Source organism: Anabrus simplex, chromosome 2 (genome assembly GCF_040414725.1).
Source record: "Anabrus simplex isolate iqAnaSimp1 chromosome 2, ASM4041472v1, whole genome shotgun sequence".
In the NCBI taxonomy this organism is placed as follows: Eukaryota; Metazoa; Arthropoda; class Insecta; order Orthoptera; family Tettigoniidae; genus Anabrus; species Anabrus simplex.
In genome coordinates, this window is record NC_090266.1 from 653,398,509 (window position 1) to 653,421,899 (window position 23,391).

Below are 23,391 nucleotides of genomic sequence, written 5' to 3' on the forward strand. Positions count from 1 at the left end.
AAAGTTTCGAACAGTAGACAGTAAGCAGGTTCAGGATATAGAAAGTGAATGGGTGGCATACAGGGATGCTGTAGTAGAAACGGCAAGGGAATGCGTAGGAACAACTGTGTGTAAAGATGGGAAAAGGCGAACATCTTGGTGGAATGATGAAGTGAGAGCAGCCTGTAAACGTAAAAAGAAGGCTTATCAGAAATGGCTCCAAACAAGGGCCGAGGCAGACAGGGATTTGTACGTAGATGAAAGAAACAGAGCAAAACAAATAGTTGTTGAATCCAAAAAGAAGTCATGTGAAGATTTTGATAATAACCTGGAAAGGCTAGATCAAGCAGCAGGGAAACCTTTCTGGACAGTAATAAAGAATCTTAGGAAGGGAGGGAAAAAGGAAATGAACAGTGTTTTGAGTAATTCAGGTGAACTACAGATCCCAGGGAATCACTGGAGAGGTGGAGGGAATATTTTGAACATCTTCTCAATGTAAAAGGAAATCATCATGGTGGTGTTGCAAACAGTCAAGCTCATGGGGAGGAGGAAAATGATGTTGGTGAAATTATGCTTGAGGAAGTGGAAAGGATAGTAAATAAACTCCATTGTCATAAGGCAGCAGGAATAGATGAAATTAGACCTGAAATGGTGAAGTATAGTGGGAAGGCAGGGATGAAATGGCTTCATAGAGTAGTCAAATTAGCGTGGAGTGTTGGTAAGGTACCTTCAGATTGGACAAAAGCAGTAATTGCACCTATCTATAAGCAAGGGAACAGGAAGGATTGCAACAACTATCGAGGTATCTCATTGATTAGTATACCAGGCAAAGTATTCACAGGCATCTTGGAAGGGAGGGTGCGATCAGTCGTTCAGAGGAAGTTGGATGAAAACCAGTGGGGTTTCAGACCACAGAGAGGCTGTCAGGATCAGATTTTCAGTATGTGCCAGGTAATTGAAAAATGCTACGAGAAGAATAGGCAGTTGTGTTTATGTTTCGTAGATCTAGAGAAAGCATATGACAGGAACCGATGGAAAAGATGTTCGCTATACGGGGGGACTATGGAATTAAATGTAGATTATTAAAATCAATCAAAGGCATTTATGTTGACAATTGGGCTTCAGTGAGAATTGATGGTAGAATGAGTTCTTGGTTCAGGGTACTTACAGGAGTTAGACAAGGCTGTAATCTTTCACCTTTGCTGTTTGTAGTTTACATGGATCATATGCTGAAAGGTATAAAATGGCAGGGAGGGATTCAGTTAGGTGGAAATGTAGTAAGCAGCCTGGCCTATGCTGATGACTTGGTCTTAATGGCAGACTGTGCCGAAAGCCTGCAGTCTAACATCTTGGAACTTGAAAATAGGTGCAATGAGTATGGTATGAAAATTAGCCTCTCGAAGACTAAATTGATGTCAGTAGGTAAGAAATCCAACAGAATTGAATGTGAGATTGGTGATACAAAGCTAGAACAGGTCGATAATTTCAAGTATTTAGGTTGTGTGTTTTCCCAGGGTGGTAATATAGTAAGTGAGATTGAATCAAGGTGTAGTAAAGCTAATGCAGTGAGCTCACAGTTGCGATCAGCAGTATTCTGTAAGAAGGAAGTCAGCTCCCAGACAAAACTATCTTTACATCGGTCTGTTTTCAGACCAACTTTGCTTTATGGGAGCGAAAGCTGGGTGGACTCAGGATATCTTATTCATAAGTTAGAAGTAACAGACATGAAAGTAGCAAGAATGATTGCTGGTACAAACAGGTGGGAACAATGGCAGGAGGGAACTCGGAATGAGGATATAAAGGCTAATTTAGGAATGAACTCGATGGATGAAGCTGTACGCATAAACCGGCTTCGGTGGTGGGGTCATGTGAGGCGAATGGAGGAGGATAGGTTACCTAGGAGAATAATGGACTCTGTTATGGAGGGTAAGAGAAGTAGAGGTAGACCAAGACGACGATGGTTAGACTCTGTTTCTAACGATTTAAAGATAAGAGGTATAGAACTAAATGAGGTCACAACACTAGTTGCAAATCGAGGATTGTGGCGACGTTTAGTAAATTCTCAGAGGCTTGCAGACTGAACGCTGAAAGGCATAACAGTCTATAATGATAATGTATGTATGTATGTATGTATGTATGTATGTTGCATATTTTAATGTGGTACAAGATATTAGAATCATTCCGTATTCACAGTTTCCACTTTACAAAGGAAACAATTAAATGTATCCTCCTAATTCAATACGAAACGTAATTGCATCATTAGATGGAGCAATAAAATTCAAAAACATTTTGACTCGTTTGAGCCTTCTTCAGTGAATTGGGGGGGGGGGGGTAGTAGAGTAATCTACATAATACAAGCTGAAAATGTGTTAAAATATAATGAAGGAGCAAATGAAAAACAAAAGAGACAGACAGAAATAATAACTATGTACAATATTTACATCACTGGATGGAGCAATAAATAACTCTCCGAGACAAATTCCATGAAAAAAGGTTAATATAAAACATAATTGAATCCAAAAAATGTGCTAAACCTAAGAGGAAAAGAAATTATACAGACGGAAACAAAGCAATAAGTGTTAATAGTGGGGTTGCTGACCTCAGCCTAAAAATTTTTAGTTTGATAACAATTCAAAATCAGGACGATATCACTGAGTTGAAAATTCAGGCTGACAGTCTGTCTTCGTAGAAACACCATCCCACGAATGGCTAGGAGGGGAGCAAAAAAGCTTGAGGAACCAAGTTTGAGAGGAGACAACGTGCCAGGTGAAATGTATGTGATAAGTGATGGAAAAATGCCGATGAATTTCAAATTTTAGAATAATAGCAGCATTCTCAATTTCTATTCAATTTAGCGGTCCCGTTCTTGAAGATTGTTTCCAATGTTGGCTAGGTGTGTTTGCCTTATTTTAAATTGTCGGGAGGGCAGCGACAAAATTGAGAAGGTGTGTTAGAGAAGTAAACTGTAAACTGTAAGTGACCATAGTGGAAACCGTCAATGAAGTTCCAATCTGTAATAAAAAAAATAAAATAAAAAAAATGAAAAAAAAAAAGGTTGTGTGAGAAACTTGGGCTGATAAAAGTGTAAAATGGGTGCGAAGAAAATGTTAAACTTAAGGTACTTAAAAGCTGGTTGTCCTCTCGAACCGGCCTGGCCTTCTCAATGTTAACAGTCCCGTTCGTACGATCAAGTCTAATGTTGGCTCAGCTGTGTTTGCAAAGATGGGAGGAGCGGAGGATGAAGGGGGGTTGCAGGGCTGGTAGGATGAGGGGGGGGTGGTGGTGGTGAGTTGGAGAGATGGTGACAGGGTTTGTTTTTATTATAGAAGTTCTGGCAGATATATGGAATGAATGTTTCAAGTAGAATGTTCTTTTTTCGTTGATTTTATTTAAATTGTGAGAGAGGTTCATAAACTGATCTAAATCGATGTGGATGTGGACGCTCTCGAGAATGTTGAATAAGGTGCTTTTTTGCTCATAATGCAAGATCTTAAGATCTTTATCTATTGATGTGTATTCAAGGCTGGATGCTGTATGATGTTCACTCACAGCTGAAAAAAGATTATATTTGAGAGCGTTGTGATGTTTGGCATATCTTAGGACGAAATTGCGGCTTGTTTGACCTACATAGCTGGAATTACAGGATTGGCATTCTAATTTGTAAACTCCGGAGTTCAAATATCTATTATTAATGTTGTTATTGTTGACAGTGTGTGGATTGAAAATGAGTTTGGAGTTGCTGTGGGAGGTTCTAAACGCTATTTTGATGTTGTGTTTTTTAAAAATATCAGAAATCTGGTAAATGGTACTATTATTGAAAGTGAATGTAGAAACATTCCTTTAGGAACGGAATCTCTTTCTAGGGTAGTCTTGGGTGTGCTCTTATATCTATTGGTGATTCTGCTGATGAAGATTCTACTGGAACCGTTGTGTTTTGCAATATTGTAAATAGTATTAATTTCTTTTTTTTGTAATTCTTGCGAGATAAAAACAGTTAATGCTCTGCTTTCTTATGTATGTCTGGGTGCACAGAAGTTTGTTGGATGGGTATTGATGGTGTGGGTGGGTTTCCTATATATATTTGAAGGATAGATAGATAAAGCCTTTATTTTCTGTGGCGAAGTTAGGGCTCTTGGCCCTTTCTTACACTTAACCACACACATATTGTTATTATTCATATAATGACATTGATTAATTTAAAATACCAAGAACTACAAATAACACTAATTTTTAAGACAAAAATATGAATATATACACGCAAAGAAGAAGAAAAATTTCAATACACAACGAAAGAAATACGAATGTAAAAAATAGTAGTAAGCTTAATAAAAATATTAAATGAAATTTAACTAATTGTATCCTTGCATGACTAGATCTAAGTTAAATACTGTACTTACTACTAGCTATTTTTAGGCTACTTCTACTTCATAAATACAATATGGATGTTTTTAATTTAATTTAAATTATCATATTAAACCAATATTTAATTTATTGTGCAATAATCTCATATCATTTTCACACACATTCACTCGTTCCACTCATACAGGTACTGTACCTTGCTGGTAGCACTTAACGAGGAACTGCTGGTAGGAGGTTTTAAATATACTTTTTGATGCAGCATCCTTGATGTCTTTGGGAAGAACATTCCACCATCCCGAAGCGGTGATAGTAAATGATCGATGGTATGTAGTTGTTCGGTGGACAGGTATTTCTAGGAGGGACACTGAGCGAGTATCATGGAGATGTAAAGAACCAAGGTGACGAAAATTGCTGGAGAGATAAGCAGGGATGTCTTCCGAAAGTACCTGGTACACAAGAGTATTTGCGTGTAGTTTACGCCTGTCGTCTAGTCGTAACCAAGATAATTGTTTATAGTAGGGAGAAACTCGAGCGTCATACCGTAAATCCATAGCATATCTAAGACAAGCATTTTGAGTGCGTTGTAGTTTCAAGCTTAATTCATTTGTTATATCCGTAAGAATTACATCACAGTAGTCAAAACTGGGAAATAATAATGACCGAACAAGTTGAATTTTTAGTGATCGAGGGAATACATTTCTGAACCGTTTTAAGGGGTGTAAGCCACAATAAACCTTTTTGCAGATATTCTTAACTTGCGCTGACCAGTTTAGAGTTTCCGTTATAATAACACCAAGGTTAGAAACTGATTCACAATAAGGTATAACAATATTATTTAAAGTTACGGGAGGAATGCAATTTTGTTTTAAAATGTGAAGATTCTTTGATGTACCGATGATAATGGCTTGCGTTTTATGGGGGTTTAATTTAAGGTTGTTTTTAATTGCATAGCTATTAATTTGCTCACGGTCAGCATTTACATTACATATTGCTTGTTGTATATTATTAGTTCTAGTATGGTAATAAATTTGCAGATCATCAGCATAAAGATGGTACTTGCAGTGCTTAATTGATCTGGTGATATCATTTATATATAAAGTGAATAGGAGACGGCCTAGGACTGACCCTGGTAGAACACCAATATTTTTTGTTCGCCACGTTGATATATTATTATTTGCAACCACACACTGCCGGCGGTTTGTTAGGTAAGAATAGAAAAATTCCAGCACTTTCTGGCTAAAGTTTAAGGACTGTAATTTGGGAAAAAGCAACCTAGGATCAACAGTATCAAATGCGCTACTGAAATCTAAAAGAGTAAGTATTGTCACTTGTTTGTTGTCCATTGCATATCTAATGTCATCTGTCACTTTCAGCAGAGCTGTCATGGTACTATGTTTTTTCTTAAAGCCTGATTGGTAAGAGTCGAGTAAAGCATATTTATGTAAGTACGTAAGGATTTGCTCATGTACCAGGCGTTCCAGCACTTTGGACAGAGATGGTAGGATAGAAACTGGTTGGTAATCTGAAGGAATACTGGATCCATCCATTTTTGGGATTGGGATGACGAGGGCATCCTTCCACGCCGTAGGGAAAATTCCTTGGGTTAAACAGTAGTTAATAATGTGTGTTACGATCGGCAGAATTGCGCCAATGATATATTTGTAGAAAGACATAGGTATGCCATCGTGTCCAGCAGCATTTGATCCGAGAGAATACATAACTCGTTTTACGTCATTTATACCAACCTCTTTAAACACAAATGTATCTTGAATTGGCATAAAATGAACATTATTATTATTATTATTATTATTATTATTATTATTATTATTATTATTATTATTATTATTATTATTATTATTTGCTCTTACAGTGGATTCGGCCGACGTGAAGTGTAAATTTAAGTCATCAAGGGATACATGTCTCAAGTGTTATTACAATATTATAGGTCCACCTGTTCAATACAATATTGTATTGTATTGTATTGAACAGGTGGACCTATAATATTGTAATAACACTTGAGACATACGTCAACTTCAATACGGAACCAAAATGAGAATAGTCACTTGTATCAAGGGATACATTCGACGCCTGCTTTAATAACTTTCGGCCTATACCCATCATTCATAATTGTTTCCATATTTCTGTCGAGTTCTTGCATTTGGATACTTGACATATGTGTTTTTATATTTACTGTTTCTGATTAACTGTTTAACCCTGTTGCGGAGAACACGGTAGTTTTCAAAGTCATTAGCATTACCCGTTCGTTTAAACCTTCTGTACCATGAGTCACGCTTTGCCATTTCTGATTTAATCTCACTAGTCAACCATGGAGAAGGTGGTCGAGTTACCCAGATCTCTTTCTTGGGAGCAAATCTGTCATACAGTTCTAACACCCGCTCAGATAGTTTATTTATTTTTACGTCAATATCATCCATGTGTAAAATATCGTTCCACGGCAGATAATATGCTTCGTGTCGTATTCTTTCCTTGTCCAGATTTTTTATATCCCTGCGTGTTATATATTTAGTTTCATATTTTGGCATCTTTAATGAATAGCACACATATATTAGATCATGGGTAGAAATACCTGGCACTGCAAGCTGTCTGTGATTTAAAACTTTCTATTGTTAGTTATGATCAAGTCAATCAAAGTATGAGTCGTCCGGTTTACTGTATGTAGGTGATTTGTAGCATTTAGAGGTAGGATGTTCAGGTCTAAGCTAAAGAACATATTTTGTAAATGTAATGAGTCGTTTGTCGCAGTCAGCAGATTTGTATTAAAATCTCAAAGTATAAGGATGAAGTGTTGTTGCAGTTATGCATAATGGTTAAGTCCAGGTAATTGAGGGCTTTATTGTATTCTGACTCTATGGTGAATTTTATATGTGGGTCAGTGGAGTTGAGAAATTCAAGTACTGTGTTGCTGTTAGTAACACGGTAGTTTAAAATAACAAACGTGTCATCTACAAAGTGTTTCCAGTATTGAATGCCATTAATCTTACTAATGATGTGAGAATGTTCTAAATGATCGATGTAAATATCTGCAAGGATCCCTGAAACTGGTGACCCCATGGGGAGACCTATCTGTTGGTAAATGACATTATTGAAAGTGAAGAAATTGTTATTCAGAGTAAACTTCAGAATCCGAATAAATTCATCTATTTCGCCTATACTTAAATTGCTGAATTTGGGAAGATTGTTCTTGATCAGTTGTATGATGGTGTTAATGGGAACATTAGCATACATGTTTGTAATGTCAAATGATTGAAGAGTGTGGTGTTTGGATAAATTGAAGTGTTTAATTTTATTGCAAAATTCTATGGAATTCTTTACTGATGTATTGGTTTGAAAACGATACTGTGATTTGAGGAATTTGTGAATGAATCGAGATACTTCATAGGTTGGACTATTTCTGAAATTGATAATGGGTCTTATGGGGATGTTGGCTTTATGGATCTTAGGTAGCGCTTTTGCTGTGGGGAGCTTCGGACTCATAATAGTCATTTCGGATGTTTCAAGGTCATTAAACAAAAACGTCGCTTTGTATTTTATTAGTTGGATCTTTTTTAGGGGTTATGTAATTGTTTTCTGTAAAAAAAGTTTGTGCTTTTATTGATATAGTCACTTTTGTCCATGATTACGGTAGTGTTCCCTTTGTCGGCTTTTGTCATTATTAAGTCATTGTGTTTGACTTTTTTCTTTGGTTTGTGGACTTTAGCTGTGTGTCCTGTGTTGGGTTTAATGGTTTGTTGTTGATTAAGGATAGAAGATAGCTTGTGTTTGACTTCATATCGGACCTCTTGTTGTATGTTTATGGGTAATTTACTAATGGCTACTTTCGATTCAGCTATGGTGGAAATTAAATTATCATGGTTAGAAGGATTACCCCAATTATGTTCAGGTCCCTTACTCAGCACATCAAGATCATCGGCACCAAGATTGATTTTACGTATGATTACTACAGGTTGGTGAAAATCATTTGGTTTTATGCTGTTTAGGGTATTATGTTTGCTAAGTGTTGTTTTTGAAAGAGCATTCCAATTTTCGTCAAGTGTGTTTTTTTTTTTATCAAAGCATAATTAAGTTTGTTAGTGACGTGTAATTGGAAGGACATCCATTCGAGAGGCCATAGTTTGTGGTTCAGAAGAAATTTATTTTTATGGAGAAATTTGAATTTGTCTTTAATCCAAATTTTATCGGTTTCAAGCTGAGTCATGCAAGTTTTTGCTGTGTTCCTATGAGTTTTCTTGGTGAATTTTTAAAATTTGGGGGTTAAGTTATTGATCAAGCATTTTTTCAAAAAACGTTGTCTCTGCAGGATCATACTGGCCCAGTTGAATGTTGGGAGTCAGGAACTCACTTCTACCAGGACTGTAAGGGGGCAAGAGCACCGCATAGGCGTTACCAGCCAACGACCAACTCATGTCGTTTCGCTGACATCTCGATACAGAGCTTAATGATATGCATTGGCCTGCGAACATCAGCGTTGGACCATGAAACAGTCTTGCCCTAATTTGGCAACCTGTACTTTGAGATTTGTCAGGCTGAGTGGCTCAGACGGTTGAGGCGCTGGCCTTCTGACCCCAACTTGACAGGTTCGATCCTGGCTCAGTCTGGTGATATTTGAAGGTGCTCAAATATGTCAGCCTTGTCTTGGTAGATTTACTGGCACGTAAAAGAACTCCCGCAGGACAAAATTCCAGCACCTTGGCGTGTTCGAAAACCATAGAAGTAGTGGGACGTAAAGCAAATAACATTTTTATCATTATTACATATTTTCAGTAGGGATTATCTTCGTATTCATGACGTATATTCCCCATTCTCGGTCTGTTGTTACAAAATCGATGATTGTTCTATACTGTCCATCCCAACTATATCGGCTGATCTTATGGCTATTCCTCTTCATAAACCGTTCTTTATTATCAGGTTATTTCTGATATAAAAGTCCAACAATTACTCTCCATCTTCATTTCAATCGCCATACCCATCTGGGCCCAAAACATTCTCATATCCTGTTCTATCAGTTCCCACATGAGCATTCAGATCTCCCATTATCATGATCCCATCTCCAACAATATGTGTTTCCAGTTCATTGAGGAAATTTTCTTTTTCTTCCACGCTACATCCTGTCTGTGGAGCATACACCTGTACTATCTTCAGTCGTTCCTTATTTACATGTATGTGCATTATTATAATTCTTTCATTTACGTATTCAACTTCAGCTATTGGTTCAACATTCTGATTCACTATAAATTCCATTCCATTTCTTTACTTTTTACTGTTATCCATTCAGTACAAGGTGTACAAATGAACTAATATCTTTCAAAAACCAAACATTGGTTTCTCAATTTGCAAGTGATCTTGGAATGACGGGCACATGCACAGTTATTAGTTGTTTCTACTAATGTGTTCCGGGCTCCTTTCATTTTGGAGTCTTCTTATTGATCTGTACAGTAGTTCTCTTTCAAGTGAGATACTCCTAGGTTCCTGAAAGAGTTTGACATTATTGATTTCATGTCCTACTATTTTTCTGTACAGACACACACTTTCCTAATTTTTTCATTGATGAGCTTGAGAACTTTAATATAAGGTGAAGGGAATTGTATCATTGTCTGTTTTTGTCAAAGAGAAATATTCACTTAAGTGCTAGCCTTTTATAAATCTTTAGCTATCTTTCTTCATGAAAGTTTCATTTTGATGTTCTTTTTTTTTTTTTTTTTACAGCGTAACTTCTTCAGAGAAAGTGGACAAAGAGAACCGGTATTCAGAATTTACAATTATATCCTTACCATATCCCGGTTGTGAATTCTTCAAAGAGTACAGGGATAATAACTACATAGCCAAAGGCTTAATCTTTGATTGGTCCCAAGCACATGTTGATGCATCAATTGTTGTACCGGAGGATACTATATCTTCACAACTCCGAATCAACTGGAATAATTATAAGGTAATATTTTAATATTTCTTCCTGGTCTGTTACAGTCAAAAAATGTTTACATTTATAAATTTGAGACAAACAGAAAATGACTTCTTCAGTTCATATTTATTCAGAGATGACCATAATTATTTTAATAAAATGTCCTCTCAAAGATCACATACTGAGCACCATTTTCAAAGAAGATACATTTAATTTAAAGACTTCATCACCTTTTTTATAACTGTTAGGCTCTTCATTCTGCCAAAAATAATTTGAGGTAAATTATAAACTACTTGAAAGAGAAAACATATGGTAACAGTATTACACCTGAAAAAAGAAACAACAGGTAGTTTATAAATTTATTTAGTCAGTTATTTTTGGCAGATTGAAGAGCTTAACAGTTATAAATTAACTGAGTCAAAACTGAAAAGAGATGACTTCAGATATTACAAACTTCATTGACCTGTCCACAGTCACATACAATATGCAGTAAAAATATATCATTACCAGTTTTTGACCATTTATGACTATGCCATTCCAAAGATACACTATATCACCAAACTTGATTTGGTTGCCTGGTTTGGGCCATGTATCTCCTTGCTTGCATTTGGGAGATGATGGGTTCAAACCCCACTGTCGGCAGCCCTGAAGATGATTTTCCATTTTCACATAAGCAAATGCTGGGGCTGTACCTTTATTAAGTCCATGGTCACTTGCTTCTTAGTCCTATCGCATCTTTGGTGTAGGACCTCTCTGAGATTGTGCGATGTAAAACCAACAGCAAAAAATATATATTATGCTCCTCCTTCCCACGCCCTAGCCAGCTCCTGCCGGGTCGGGCCATTTATGGCACTTCTCCAACTTCCTCTCTCCTTCCACCACCCCTCTTCCATAATTTTGTCCTAGTCAAGAGGTTTCTTCTTTTTGCACTCCTCTTTGTTGAATCAATCCATCTTGTTCTAGGTCTCCCACTCGCTCTCTTTCCTCGAACTTGGTATTCTTTTTTCCTCCATCCTCTTTACATGTCCAAACCGTCCTAGTTTACTCCTATCGTTTCTCTCATTTAGGTTTTCCATTACGATCTCCTAGCAAAATATATGTAAAAATCTAGGAATAGATGGATAACAGTGATTTACTGTGTAAGAACGTGTGGATTGATTACAAATAAAATAATGTTGTGGGTCCAAAATTTTCAACTGCGGCATTTGTCAGTGGAGAATAGAATAATAATAATAATGGTAGTGGTCATTGTTAGCAAGTAGACACTATGTGAGGTAAAGGAGGTGGGAAGACAGACGAGAAAATTACGGGGTAAAAAAGTGACCAGGTGCTTCTGTAGACCTGAGCACCAGTTGATGGCCAGCTTTGGAATCTCTAAAGGCAAGGGAGTAGGAAGTTTGGGGTAAATTTTGAGGACTTCAACAGTGAAACAATCACCAAATATGGTTTGATGGGGACAGGAGGGTCCATGTAAGGGGTTTTCCAGGTACTGCAGTGGCTGAATATTCATTTGACTAGTGTGTTGGTAGTTAAGCCAATGTAGAAAGCTGGGCAGAGTCTGCATTGATGCTGATAGATAATGTTGGAGGAAGTGCAGTCATGATGACGTTGGACATCAGCTGGTGCTCAGGCCCGGGGAAGCACCCAGCCTTAACCTGCAAGGGCTCGTGTCACGGTCTTTTAGACTGGGTGTATACATTTTTTATCCTTTCAAAATAGTTTCACGGTATGAAGCTTCATCCCTTCCTGTAGCCTACCTTTCAGAGGACTCGTCCACTACACGTGCTTACGTTCGCTGTTCCCCACTTTCATCACCAGTCTGTCAGTGGAAAGCTTTTTTCTGTAAGCCTGGTTGTTTCAACCATGCACGACTCCTCGTAATGCTTTATTACACGGTCCTTTACACCCTGCTTCACTCCTCATGTTCGCCATCTGCTGTCTTTGTTGTCAGTATAGAAGTGTTATTTGAGTTACACGGATACATTTTTCTTTAATGATACAAAATGTTTTGTTACAAAAACTGGTATTTAGTTTCACAGATATATTTTTCTCTAGTAATACAATGTGTTTTGCTACAAAAACCAGTATCTAGCTTCATGGATATACTTTTCATTAATAATACAATGTGTTTTGCATTAAAAACTGGTATTTTGTATCATAGATATGTTTTTCTTTAATAATGTAACATGTTTTTTGTTCATTCTTTTGTACACTGTGTTTTGCAAAAAAGTTGGTATTTTGTTTCATGAGTATATTTTTTATGAATAATACAATGTGTTTTGCTATGAAAAATGATATTTTGTTTGTTGGATATGCTTTCCTTTAAAAATACAGCTTGTTTTGCTATAAAAGCTAGTATTTTGTTTCATGGATATACTTTTCTTACACAATACAATGCAGTTTGCAAGAAAAACTGGTATTTCATTTCATGGACATGTTTTTCCTTAAAGATACAATGTGTTTTGCTACAAAAACTGGTATTTTATACTCCCCGGTCAAATCGATCGTGATCGACCCATCACGTAACTCTATTGACGCGACCCCTCACAGGTTAGCATTAGATAACCACTCGTTTTTTCCCATTCTCTTGTCTGTCTGTCTCCCCACTCCCTTTACCTTATACAGTGTCTACTTGCCAAAAATGACTATCATTTTATTCTATCCTCCAGTACTGAAGACTGCCGCCAAAAATGTTGGGCCCATGCTTTTCTTTTATGTGTACTCTATCCACGTGTTCTTACATGATAAATCGCTGCTCAACATCTTATAGTAATAATAATAATAAAGTTGTTTTAATGTCCCACTAACTACTTTTGACGGTTTTTGGAGACGCTGATGTGCCGGAATTTTGTCCAGCAGGAGTTCATTTATGTGCCAGTAAATCTACCAACACAAGGCTGACGTGTTTGAGCATCTTCAGATACCGCCGGACTGAGCCAGGATTGAACCTGCCAAGTTGGGGACAGTGTCTGAGACACTCAGACTGGATGCTCTACATCCGTTCCTAGACTTACGTAATTTGCTCCTGATGCCTTTCTTACCTGAGTATATATCCTTATTACGTTAGTTATATGCTGTATAATATTAAATAACATTTATTTATATAAGTATTCAGCCACGAACCTACTACGCTGGCGTAGCAGGGGGAGAGGTGATACTCCCACGTGGCACGTCCCAAGTGGCGGATAGGGGGGTCCTAACCATCTTGCCGGTGGACTTGAAGGAAATAAAATACCTCTCACGGACCAAACACACCAACCGCCTGTGGGTGGGGGACGCAGACGAAGAATACACCCACGGTATCCCCTGCCTGTTGTAAGGGGCAACTAAAAGGGGCAACCAAGGGATGACTGTATTAGAACCATGAAACTACTTGTAATTAATACCACCACGCGGGGAACACCATGGGTCACTTTTACTTGCATGTAGTACCACTATTTTAGGTACCAAATAGGTTTGTGATTAGTAGCAAAAGAGCACAATGGCCTTTAGAGTACCTGTGATTAGTAGTCCTATCTGAGCAACACCATGGGATGGGGAACCCATGGTTATGGCTTGCCTATGATTAGTACCCACTATATGAGGAACACCACCGGTTAACATGTCCCTGTGGTTAGTACACTTATGCGATGAACACCATAGATTTGCGTTGCCTGCAAATGGCGCCGCAATGTGTGACACACCGTAGGTCTGTATTACATGTGCGAATTTCATTACCTGTGAGTAGTACCACAATGTGTGGAATACCACGCGTCTACGCTACTTTTGATTAGTACCGCAACATGACAAATACCTTGATTCTACTTTTCTAGACCTTTCCTGTCCCATCGTCGCCATGAGACATATCTGTGTCGGTGGGACGTAAAGCCAATAGCAAAAAAAAAAAAAACCAACCAGCATCATCATCAAAAGTTTTCAACATTTATCATCATACATTCATATATTAGACCTAGTGGCTGTTATGATCCTATAAAGCATTCTCTCACCAACATTTTGTTGAACACTGTGTACGGAGGTAGAGTCGTAAGTCATGGGAACTTTTTTTTTTCTTCTCGTGAACAGGAGGCAACACGGAAAATCTAAGATATGCATTTGGAAACGTACGGTATGTACTTGCATATGATGCCATTAGATGGTGTATGTAAACAACAGTATGCATCTCAGCATGCCCCCAAGTTCAGTGTGTGAGTGAGAGCATCACAAAATGGAAGTCAACAAGCAGGAGCATCGATCGTATATTAAAATAGCAGTTCTCCGTGGTAGAATGCACGCCAGTGCCATGCAGAGCTGCAGAAAACATGAGGTGTGTGACTATGATCTAATCCCCAAAGTCAAGAAGCCATTACGTGGCAACGGCTTGCTAACAAAGAGGACATCGTAACAGCATTTCGGAGAGAGGTGTCACACGTTAGCGATGCACATGCAGCGAATGGTATTCAGCGCCTGCCCCACCACTTGCAACGCACAGTGGAAACCTTGGGTGATTATTTCGAAGGTCTGTAACCAGTGGAGACCTGTCCTTTGTACATAGTCTTGTGTATTTGCTGTTTATACCATAATAAAACAGTGTTTACCAATGGCATGTGTTCTATCACTTCAGAGTTAAATTGTACAAGATCCACTTTTTCAATACAAGATATGTTGTTTAAAATTATAACCTCATTTATTTATGGTACCAGTTTCAACATCCATGGACGTCATCATCAGCCAAATAGGGTCATTATGTAAGATACACATTAAAGTTAAAATACTCAAAATTGACCCTCATAATTAAAACTGTCTATAAAAAGTTAAAATACAAACCATATTTATGCTAAATGTTCAGGTTTGAATATGTAATTAGTACAAGTTTGACAACTTGTTAGTCACAAATAAAATAAAAAACTGAAGCTGAAAAGCCTCGCAGGAAATAAGTTCGAAGTCTTTGAGTCTTAAAATTTTTAGATTTGGGTGTTTTGTACAGCATTGGCAGCCAACGTATGTAGAGAAATGTATGCTACGTGCAATGCGATAATTATAAATACGTTAAAAGAGTGGATGGTGTTCCTCTGCGAGCATAAAAACAATACTAAGTCAGTAGATAATACATATGAAAACCATCTTCATAAAATACGATGTTATGTCGTATTGTACTGGAGCGAGTGGATCTCGTGGCCGGAACTGTGTGTTGAAGAAGTTAAAAGATTCTCGACCCAATGCAGGCCTGTAGTATGAAAGATAAAAACGAGTTAAACTCTGATAGTGGAAATGGGGCAAGAAAGTAAAGCTTTATGAAGAGACTCACCTTTGGTTGGCTGGTTGTGTGTGCTGTGGAGTTGAGCAGACATTTCTCTACATACGTTGGCTGCCAATGCTGTACAAAGCACCCAAATCTAAAAATTTTAAGACTGTCAAAGACTTCGAACTTATTTTCTGCGAGGCTCCTCAGCTTCAGTTTTTTATTTTATTTGTGACTAACAAGTTGTCAAATTTGTACTAATTACATATTCAAACCTGGACATTTAGCATAAATATGGTTTGTATTTTAACTTGTTATAGACAGTTTTAATTATGAGGGTCAATTTTGTATGTTTTAACTTTAATGTGTATCTTTGTATAATGACCCTGTTTGGCTGATGATGACGTCCATGGATGTTGAAACCGGTAGAGAATCTCCTAAAGTCAGAATTTGTCTTCAGGCACCGTGCTTAAGTACATGCCCTACATTTTTAATGCATATCTTAGATTTTCCGTGTTGTCTCCTGTTTGCAAGAAAAAAAGTAGTTGGCATGATTTATGACTCTACCCTCGTAGGTAATGCTCATTTAACGTACTACTTGAGAATTTCTGTCGGAAAATAATCTTTGTATAACCATTTTCAAACATCATTTTCCCATCGTTCTTGATAGCCATGTACATATATATTGTACTTCTGACTCAATTTTTAGTTCCTTCAGTACCGTTTCTTTTCTTTCATGATCCTATCAGTATGGTATATCCCAATGTTTTTCTCATGTATTTTCATATTTTGATACTAATCATCATATTTTCATATTTTACTACTAATAATCATAATCATCCATTTGCATTATCCAGCTCCAGACAGATTGGGGCATTTATGGTACTTCTTCACCTTCCTCTCTCCTTCCACCATTCTTGTTCTGTAATTCTGTTCCATTCCAGGATCATTCTTCTTATTCTGGTCTTGATCAGATCTGTCCATCTTGCCCTGGATCTCCCTCTTGCTCTCTTTCCCTTTAACTTGGCCTCCTCCATCTGTTTCAGTATCCTTCCCTCCTCCATTCTCTTCACATGTCGAAACTATCTTAGTGTATTCTCAGTTCTGTCATTCAGCTTTTTTTTCCTCCACCTTGTCATCTTAATTTCTCACCTTGCTTCCCTATCACACTTCTTAGGAATTTCATTTTATTGGCTTGAATTTTTTTTTTTTTTTTTTTTTGTCACTCCCCAAGTCTCCACTGTCTTATGTCAATATGGGTGTATAGTACATCTTGTACATCACTCCATTGGTACCTCCTTTTTTCAAACTAGATTTCATACATTCTGGTAGAAAGTATTCACCTTTTGCACAGTTTTGCTAATCTCTTTATCCAGCTTTGTATTGTGCATTAATTTTGTTTTGTAGTATACGGATGTGACCTCCAGTATTTATGACTCCTTTCCCTACTCTGTTCTCTCTTCTTATTATAATTGTCTTGCTCTTCTCCACACTGAATTTCATATTGTATTTCACAATTTTCTCATACAGTATATCCAGTTGTTCTTATAATTCCTTAGGGTACGCACCTAACCACAATATCATCAGCAAATAGCATTCATTACCTTTGCCTTTATTTCGCTAAATGCTTCATTGATGCCATCACATTTTCATTCATTACCATTATGTGATAATGATGAAACTACAATTCCCTGTCTTTGCCTGGTAACATTCCTAAACCATTCCACCCTATACCAACTTGAGTCTGCACGAAGCTAAAACATTTGCCATGCATGTGTGTAGAATTTCCATCATTTGTTTCTCAACTCCATTTCTTACCATTGTCTCTCATACCTTCTCCCTGGGCACACTGTCATATGCATTTACTACATGATGTTAAGCAAAGGGTGTATTTCTTTCCTTAGCTCAGTTTACCAGAAATCTGAGAAATAAGTGTGAATGATGGGTCCCTGACCCGATTAAAGGAATTTTTAACCATTTTTGTTTTGGTTATACACAGTTCAAAAAATTAGGGGAACATGTTTTGTAACGCCTGGTATGTGAACGTTAATTTGGTATATAGGGTTGCAATGGTCGTACAGCATACCTTGAGACCCTAACTGGCGAGTTGGCTGTGCGGTTTGGAGCGCACAGCTATGAGCTTGTATCCGGGAGATAGTGGGTCCAAATCCCACTGTCGGCAGCCCTGAAGATGGTTTTCCGTGGTTTCCCATTTTCACACCAGACAAATGCGGGGGCTGTACCTGAATTATGGCCAGGGCTGCTTCCTTCCCATTCCTAGGCCTTTCCTATCCCATCGTCGCCATGAGACCTATCTGTGTCGGTGTGACTTAAAACAGATAGCAAAAAAAGGAAAGATGAAATAGAGACCCTAACTACTTAGGGTATGTCAGATCGAAGTTATACTCCATCTGTAGGCGTAACCATGCATTAAACTGTCAGGTGACCCTCCGAACAAAGTGAATAGCAGTGCGTCTGTGTGCCGTTGTGAGGTACACAGACTACTGCAATCATTTGAACAGGATGTACATAAACCAGCACATCCCTTGAGACATCATAACGAGGTTTAAGTCGCAAGGAGGAGCACCTTAATCCAGGATGGATGGACTTTTCGTCGTGTTGCTGTGGATCTCATTGTCTCTCCATCAGTTATTCAATGCTTGTGGAAACGCAACATTGAGACAGGCCAGTTCACAAGGAGGGTTGGACAAGTTCGTGGACGCATGACAACCCCACAGGATGACCGATATCTGACCATCTGTGTGTTGCAGCGTCATTCAGCAACTGCCAGAGAACTGCAACAAGACCTCAGGAGGGTCACTGGAGTCACGGTGTCTGACCAGACAATAAGGACCAGGTTAAGAGAAGTGTCCTTACGACCCATACGTCCTGTAGCGGACTTGCATCTTGCTGTGGGGTTCAGAACATCAATAATAAATAATAATAATAATAATAATAATAATAATAATAATGTGCGGACCGTGCTGGAAACAGGTCCTGGCCAGGTAATGACTATGATTGCAGTCCGGGCGCGGGTTCAGTGCTGCCAAGGCACCCAAAACGGCACCACGCCGGATCTCCTCGAGGATTTAATCCATATTAAAAATGCTTTTAGGAAAAGATGGCAAAGATTTAGGGACCCAACTGACAGGGTGGAATACCTGGACCTAGCCCGGGAAGTACAAAATCGATTGCTGGAAAGAAAGATTGAAAAGCGGGAGGAACTTTGCCGTAATCTCTCAGGAAACGAGTCAGATCACGAGTTTTGGCGGATTCTCTCAGAAAATGAGTCAGATCGCAAATTTCAGCGGATTATATATAAAACGTTAAGCATTCAATTATAAATTTCTTTATAATACCATAGCGAAGCATGGGTATCTTGCTAGTTCTTTATAGAATGTGATGCCAGTATTGTTGAAATGGGTGCAGTCTTGTATCAGATGAAACCAGAAGATCCCGACCATCGACTCTCTATTTCATTTATGAGTCGGAAATTAAGACCCCATGAAAAGTCGTATACCATTACTGTGTTGGAAGTCTTAGCCATTGTGTATTCCCTGCAATAATGGAAATAAATTGTTTATGGCTATTCCATCACGATCCTCACTGATCATAAGGCCCTAACTTTCATCTTATCTTCGGATATGACTAACGAATGGGTTACCAGATGGGCTCTTTTTATCCAGCAGTTTGATTTAACTGTCATGCGTAAATCAGGTTGCAAAAACATCCTAGCAGATGTGCTTAGTCACAATCCATCTGATGTGATTCTAGCTCATCAGATAGAAGTAGTCAAGGATGTTGGTGAAGAATTTCTACGTAAATTGCAATATGTTCCTCGAAAGCAATGTAGAGATGGAAAATGTCAGGAGTTGATAAGATTTTTCACAGGTTCAGTTCCAAATGATGACTATGATTATCTATGCATTCAGTATGCATCTCGAAATTATTGTTTCCATGATAGGCTACTCATGTAATGCATTGATTCAGCTAAAACCAAGTATCGTATTTATTCACTGCCTAAGATCAGGAATGCTATTATTTGGCATTGCCATTCAGTTTCAAGGCATGCTGGCACTGATAAAGTTGTTAGCATCTTGATTTATGAATTTCATTTTCCGTATTGACATTTACCAATCTTCATAAAAGGAAAGAAAAATTCCACCTAATCAATACATTTATTTTCTTGTAAAGTATTACAATCTAGGACCGGTTTCGACCCTTCATAGGTCATCCTCAGCTATATCAGAATCACATTTGCATTTCTATCTTATACCTCTGAAAGACCTTCATGATGTATTGTTTCATAATTTTCAGTGAAAACTTATCTAAAAAACTTACAAATTTCTAAGCGTTGTGTTAAAATTAAAAATTAAAATTACAAAACTTTGTCTATTATATACATGCCCTTGGGCTGACAGAATGCATCCTTGGGTTGATTAAGCATCTATCTTAGGTATTGCTTATTCTGTTGAATCGAAACCCTTTTATACTTATGTACAATCATGAATAGACTATCAGTAAAATTTGATAAATAAAGCTTGCGTGATAATTATAATAAAATATCATGTTACATCTTTATACCTTATTGCTGGAGTGATATTATTTTAGGCAAAATATAAATGCGTGTTGACCTCTATAAAATATTTTACATAAACACACTAATGTACTTTAAAGTCTAATCGTACTTTAAAGTCTAAAATACTTATTGCTTGGATCTTGCGTTGTTATGTGGTAAAATATTATAACAATTTGTCTTATATAACATCAGATATTGATAATGTTTAAATATGCCGTGTATGGTTGGCTTTTAACCCTAATGATTAAATGTCAGTTCCTTCTTGCATAAAATTACAAGTTTCATATTATGTTGATTATGTATTGTATAAAACATAAATGTCTATTAAATTGAATGTATCATTTACTACAGAAGTTTTAAAAACACTTGAATGTCTAGTAATATAGTCAGTGTGTTTAATGACACTGAAACGTGTTGGCCTTGATTCTTGCGTTATATTTCCATAATTTGCCTTTTTTTTATATATATGTCGAATGTTGATCTTTATAGGTTCCATTTGTAAATAACAGCACATTCCTATAACTGTGAAATGGATCAATATAAGCTTGATGCGTGTTAAATATATGTGTGATTCAGTTCTGGCCTAACTTCTGGAGTTTTCTCCCATCAAATGCCGTAAGACTGTGGTGGTTCCTTTCCCTTTTTAAGGCTGGTAAAGTCTGTAAGCCAAAATGAATGAAGTGAGTTAGATTTCAATAGAAGTGTGATATTGTGTGAATTTGTAAAGCCTGAATTAATTTACTTACTGCTGGATGTTTGAAATCCAAGTTTCTTGGCCGTTTGACGAGTAATGTACCTCGTACTGATGGTTCTAGTGTTGTCTGTTGTGAGAGGGGCGGAGGGATAAGTAGGGGAGGTTGTTACGTGTGTATGGGCGGAGTCACTGAGGTTCGCTGTCTGCGCCGTAGCTTGTGTATGACGTTGTCTGTTGACTATTTTGACGTAGTCGTTTTTTAAGATAGGGACGATTTTATTGAACAAAATATTAGTTTTTTCAGATAACTCATTTATATTATAATTAGGATTTGCATACTGATCTAGTGTTATATATAATTCTTCACTTATATTAAGCAAAGGACCTTTAGGTTCTACATTTAATATTTTTAAATCGTTATTTATGTCCGTAAAATTGTGCTTATATTCATGCATATGTTGCCCTATTGCCGAGAAATGATTATGCCTAATTGCGTTTACGTGCTCATTATATCTAGTAGTGAAATTCCTGCCTGTACGCCCCACATAACTTGTTAAACAGTTGTTACATTCCATTCGGTAGACTCCTGATTGAAGATATTTGTTACTACTATTTACTGATTTGCTATTATATATGACATGCCTATTATTTTGTGTAGTCTTAAATGCTATTTTAATGTTATGCTTCCTCAGAACATTGGTTAGTGAATATACGCCCGTATTATTGAAAGTGAAAGTTGCGTAATTTTTCCTGGGTTGATCTCTTTTCGTCAGAGTGGTGTTGGGTCGTGATTTGAACTTACGAATGATGGAATTAACCATTTCTTTTCTATAACAATTTTTTTGAGCTATTTCGTGAATTAGTTGTAGTTCATCTTTGAGATCTGCTTTTGACATCGGTATATTAAACGCTCTATAAATCATACTTTGATATGCTGCTTTTTTATGTGGATTAGGGTGATTAGAATCTATTTTAATGGTGTTTATTGTATGTGTAGGTTTCCGGTAAATTTTGAAGGTGAGATGTTTTTCGTGTCTAGTAACCGTTAGATCTAGGTAATTCAGTTGGCCGTTACTCTCAGATTCCTTGGTGAATTGTATACATGTATCTATGGCATTTATTTTATCCAATATTGCATTTTCGTTGGTTGTTCTGTTGTCGATGATGACGAATACATCATCCACAAATCTGCACCAGAAAGATATTCCTTCAATTTTACTAAATGCAGTATGTTCTAAGTAGTCTAAGTATATATCTGCTATTATCCCGGAGGCGGGTGATCCCATAGGTGACCTGTTTGTTGATAAATTGTATCGTGAAATTTAAAGAAATTGTTATTGACTGCAAATTTGAGTAATATCATAAATTCCTCAATTTCCATTGTGCTTAATTTACTATATGTTTTGAGATTAGTTCTGATTATGTTTAAGGTTTTGTCAGTGGGGATATTTGGATACATATTTGTTACATCATAGGAGGCTATGGAATGATATTTATCTAACTTAAAGTTCTTTGTTTTGTTGCAAAAATCTATGGAATTTCGTATGCTCTTATTAGCCTGAAAGGAATAGTGATTTTTTAGAAATTTCTGAATAAATTTAGAGAGATTATATGTGGGACTAGATCTATAATTTACTATGGTTCTCATAGGGGTATTTTCTTTGTGAATTTTGGGAAGAGCTTTAGCATTCGGTAACTGGGGGTTCATTATTATTAAGCTATTTGCTTCTGCTTCGGTGAGTAAAAAACGTGTGTTCTTAAGCAAGATTTTTAGATTTCTTTGTACTGTAATTGTGGGGTCTTTACGTATTGTGCGGAATGTGTTATTATTGAAACATTCTTTTGTTTTTTGAATGTATATATCTTTGTTCATAATTACCGTTGTGTTCCCTTTGTCGGCCTTTGTTATCAGGAGATTATCACGTTTGACCTTTTCTTTTAAGCTATTAATGTGTGTTTTGTCCATTTTATTGCTGTTAGATATGTTTTCTTGTATTCTGTTGATGTACTGCGGGAGTTTTTTTACAATATCGTGTCTAACTTCCTCACGTATTTCATGCGGAATTCTCTGTATGGCTAATTCTGTTTCTGCTATTGCGGTAGTAATGTTCTGTAGTATTGAGGCGTTATTCCAGTTATGTTTTGGACCTTTGCTTAAAATTTCATATTCTGCTTTACTGAATATTGTATCCGTGAGATTTTTTATTGGTGGGTAAAATTGGTGCATTCTATCTCCTGTGGACTGAAACTTGCATTTCAAACATCCAGCAGTAAGTAAATTAATTCAGGCTTTACAAATTCACACAATATCACACTTCTATTGAAATCTAACTCACTTCATTCATTTTGGCTTACAGACTTTACCAGCCTTAAAAAGGGAAAGGAACCACCACAGTCTTACGGCATTTGATGGGAGAAAACTCCAGAAGTTAGGCCAGAACTGAATCACACATATATTTAACACGCATCAAGCTTATATTGATCCATTTCACAGTTATAGGAATGTGCTGTTATTTACAAATGGAACCTATAAAGATCAACATTCGACATATATAAAAAAAAAAAGGCAAATTATGGAAATATAACGCAAGAATCAAGGCCAACACGTTTCAGTGTCATTAAACACACTGACTATATTACTAGAC

The 23,391-nt window shown here is 37.1% G+C and overlaps 1 protein-coding gene across 2 annotated transcripts in view; it reads left to right on the forward strand.

Annotated features, from left to right (window-relative positions):
- The window catches only part of EDTP (Egg-derived tyrosine phosphatase), a 294,601-nt gene that overhangs the window by 71,054 nt on the left and 200,156 nt on the right, over positions 1-23,391 (forward strand). For both annotated transcript variants that reach the window (XM_067141139.2, XM_067141140.2), the window contains exon 5: positions 10,063-10,285. In XM_067141139.2, the coding sequence (XP_066997240.1) occupies positions 10,063-10,285 (223 nt within the window). The remainder of the gene's footprint in view (positions 1-10,062; positions 10,286-23,391) is intronic.